This window comes from Branchiostoma floridae, chromosome 1 (genome assembly GCF_000003815.2).
Source record: "Branchiostoma floridae strain S238N-H82 chromosome 1, Bfl_VNyyK, whole genome shotgun sequence".
NCBI lineage: Eukaryota > Metazoa > Chordata > Leptocardii > Amphioxiformes > Branchiostomatidae > Branchiostoma > Branchiostoma floridae.
This window is the reverse complement of record NC_049979.1, coordinates 752,595-756,665: the sequence shown is the minus strand read 5'-3', so window position 1 is coordinate 756,665 and position 4,071 is coordinate 752,595. Positions and strand designations below refer to the sequence as shown.

At 43.2% G+C, this 4,071-nt stretch overlaps 2 protein-coding genes across 2 annotated transcripts in view; both read left to right on the top strand.

Annotated features, from left to right (window-relative positions):
- The window catches only part of LOC118421160 (cleavage and polyadenylation specificity factor subunit 2-like), a 35,551-nt gene that overhangs the window by 3,392 nt on the left and 28,088 nt on the right, over window positions 1-4,071 (top strand). Inside the window, exon 3 of the mRNA XM_035828324.1 lies at window positions 3,908-3,969. Within this exon, the coding sequence (XP_035684217.1) occupies window positions 3,908-3,969 (62 nt within the window). The remainder of the gene's footprint in view (window positions 1-3,907; window positions 3,970-4,071) is intronic.
- LOC118416839 (protein PXR1-like) lies at window positions 545-1,231 on the top strand. The gene is made up of 2 exons (XM_035822111.1): window positions 545-750; window positions 1,085-1,231. The coding sequence occupies exons 1-2, from the start codon at window positions 550-552 to the stop codon at window positions 1,172-1,174; spliced, it is 291 nt and encodes a 96-aa protein (XP_035678004.1). The 5' UTR covers window positions 545-549; the 3' UTR covers window positions 1,175-1,231.

The following is a 4,071-nucleotide window of genomic DNA, read 5'->3' as shown; positions in this document are numbered from 1 at the left end:
GTCCACCACGGCAACTCCAACTGCCACGGCCACGTCGTCCACCACGGAACTCCAACTGTCACGGCCACGTCGTCCACCACGGCAACTCCAACTGCCACGGCCACGTCGTCCACCACGGAAACTCCAACTGCCACGGCCACGTCGTCCACCACGGAAACTCCAACTGCCACGGCCACGTCATCCACCACGGAAACTCCAACTGCCACGTCGTCTACCACGGCGACTCCTTCCGCGATGACTCCAACTGCCGCTTCTTCTTCTCAACAGGACAGAACACCTGCCAGTGCTTCCAATACTGCTTGCCCAACATGTAATGCGGCATGTACAGTTTGTAACCCGCTGCAAAGTCCGTTGATTCAAACTCTCATCCCACCGGAACTGCATGATATCCTCATCCCAATACCACCAGCAAAAAAGTCATCACGCTGCAATCTCAACAGACGACTGACTGGTAGAGTGTTAACGCACTCTGAAGTAATGGAAGAGATGCGGTTGAAAGAGAAAGAAAAGAAAGAAAAGGAAAAAAAAAAAGAACGAAGGAAAGAAGAGATGAAGAAGAAACGCGAGGAGAAGGAGCAGAAAGAGTTGGAAAAGAGGCTGCAGAAAGAAAAGAAACAAGCCGAGAGTGTAAAGAAGTTGGCAGAAAAGGAAGAGAGAAAACGAAAGAGACAGGAGCTTGCGGAGGCAAGGAAGAAACAACGCATAGAAGGGAAAGAAAACCAGCGCCCTACTAGGCCACGAGACGTAAGAGTACGTATCAGGCACATGTTTTTTTCCATATTCAATATCTAATCTTTCAAAATGTTTTTCCCAGTTCGATAATGTTTATCATATTCGGACAATCCGACTCAATTGATGGAGGTATTCTGGTTCATTTGCTATATTCAGAATTTTGGATTGTAATAAGAGTGTAGCGAATACAGACACAATAGAATACGTGGTCTTGTGAGCATAACTACATATATCTATAGTACTCTTTACTATGATCTTAGTTATGAATGATGTCTATGTTTTAGTTATAAATGAATTTTTTTTTCGTCAAATCAGTTTTACTTTCATGGTTTGTTGTTATACTCGGCCACAGGAAGGTTCCAGTCGTAGCCGTCCCGTGAAGCCGCCGTCGTGGTATGCAGAATACGAAATGGGCCAGGAAGAAGATGAAGAAGCAGAGTAAAAAAGATTCTAGTGTACCCTTAAATCCACACGATTGATAGCGTTCCTCTTACGCCTATGATCGGATACAGAATTGAAAACTTCAATTTTTGGATTAAAGATTTTGTGGCTGTTTGTAGACCGTATTCGCTTGTTCAGTAGGACTGCAACTTCTGCAAGGTCGTCAGAATTCAGTACAGGGAGTTTTGATCTTCTGTATTAAGGTCTGTAACAGTTCCAAGTTCTTATCTCAGCTATGATAGAAATTTAAGATGAACAAGTTCACAATGTTCGTATGTGCACGGATCTATACATGGAACCGTTTCCGCCTTTCACCGTAAACGTGTAACGTTACATCCTATCACTACCAGTGCCCTCAGTGCGGCGAAAACTGTTATTATCGTATCGTTTAGCTATCTATTTCATTACATCGAAAAATGTTTAAGATATACCTGTTAACAAAAGTTTGTATTAATGTTCTTCCACTACGAGCAAAATACTGAGACGTTTGGGCGTAACGGTAGGTTTCAGGCGTAAGATTCTGCAGGTCAAATAAACAGACTGTCAGATATACTGTTTCCGTAGACTCACACTAGTGCGAGTGTTCAGTGCTTTATTTCTTCGGTAAATATCATTATAGGGCTGTTTTTTCAGACGTTAGCCTAAAAAGAAAAGAAAAGACAAAAGGCAGACCATAATTGTGGCGGCGTGTGTGTCATGCTAAAACTAGTAACAAAATTTCCTAAAGCCGTCTCTTGACAGTCAGCAATATTACGTGCTAGAAGATAAAAACATCAAGTACCATAATTGCAAACTGTCGTTGTTGATCAAGAAGATCGTTACGTACCTGGGACATCCTCATCTTCAGACCTGACAAACGTGCTCACTTGACGTTTCTGTCACAGTCAAATAGTCAGTCGCAAGGATGGGAAAATGACTAGTCGGCTGGACGATGACAATATGTACACACGAACTACTATTTATCTACCCCTTTTTTATTCATTTACTCACCTTAGTTTATCTCTTTAATTTTTGAAATGTCATATATTATTAAGTTTTTATGCACCGTCAGGAGTTGAAACAATATGCAACATCAACGAATGAATTACTCTTACTCTAGTCCCCTTTTTAAAAAAATGTAAATGTCCCGAGCCACTTGTAAACATGCCTTGACGATACCAATCGTCTCGGTGCAGGTGTAGCACGCGGGATACAACAAACGTTTGAAAGCGATTAAAGGTTGTCAGTAACTAAAGCTAAATGATTCTTCCTACATTGCGTACCTAAGACACATAACATTTATTTATTCCTGCAACAAACATCTGAGCCATGGCTGAGACAATAGTGGCAACCGTACCACCCCCATCGCAGTGCTGTTTGCTCTTGGTATAGGCCGATGACCCGTGTTATCACCTTACAGTTTCCGCCGGGTCAGCAGTTTGCATGGAATTTTACAAACTGTAGTCCACTCATCATAGTTACTCACTTTGTTATAGCTGTAGCAGGCCCGAAAGAGATCGACCCAAAGGCAAGGTTATTGGAACATAAGAACAGATCTGCCGCAGGCCCACAGGACGATGTTTTTCATGACTTTATTTTGATCGCAGCTATCGTGAGTGTATCGGCGTAATGAAACAAATGGACCATGTATGTAAATTTCGGAACAGTGTAGTAATGTTTTGTGTTATTTTGCGCACATGGGATAATCAAACGTAGCCAGAAATGACTTCTTAGTTACATTACCGGAGTTTGGACCCCCTTTTTGTGCTGGAACGTTCCACTGGAACGCGAGCCAAAAACCTTCCGTAAGTTTTGTGTGTGGCCAAACCACAGTGCGGAACGCTACCGTTAGATGAAATATATGTCTGTACAGCTTAAGCCATAGTTATATAGCTGTTAGAAGATGTAAGTTTGTTTTTGATGGGTTCAAGGTAAAATTGACAAGGACAAAAGCCATGCGCATTCACTTAGAACAGTTACCGGACATTGGACCCCTCCCGTTACTTTATAAGTAGTAACAGTCAATGCAGCTAATGACAATCTACATTTGTATATACAGCTACATTATAGGACATTTATGTATAAACTCAGTACATGGACCAGTGCAGGTTAGGTGCAAGTAGACACCAGAAATACCTGCACAGCTCCAATTTTACCTGCACTGACCTGCATGTATCCAGTACATGGACCAGTGCAGGTTAGGTGCAGGTAGACACCAGAAATACCTGCACAGCTCCAATTTTACCTGCACTAACCTGCATATGCCCAGTATATGGACCAGTGCAGGTTAGGTGCAGGTAGACACCAGAAATACCTGCACAGCTCCAATTTTACCTGCACTAACCTGTGCCCAGTACATGGACCAGTGCAGGTTAGGTGCAAGTAGACAACAGAAATACCTGCACAGCTCCAATTTTACCTGCACTTACCTGCATATGCAGGTGGTATTTCGAGCCCTGTGAGTTGAACCTACCCTATTACACTGCACAGCAGTATTCACAACACATGGATATGACCTTGTTGTGCTGTGAGGAAGTCTTGAAATATAAGCACTTCCCACCATGGCTTTTCGAAAAACCAAGGAAAGCTCTAGAACACGTTCAGTACTTTGCTCAAATTGTTCCTGAAGTTTGTTGAGAAACTCTAAAAATCTCAGGACTACAACAATTGATTCCAACATGGTGGGGAAGGGTGGGTGTGTAGCGTGGGTGTGTAGCGTGGGTCTGTAGAGTTAACGTGGGTTATTTATCCCCAGGTATGCCCACCAGATTTACATGTATGCTGTGCTGATCTCCCACCCAGACCCCCTACACCTGGGTGCACTGCCCTAAATGGTGGGGAAGTGTGGGTGTGTAGCGTGGGTGTGTAGTGTTAACGTGGGTTATCCATTCCCCAGGGTATGCCCACCAGATTTGATGC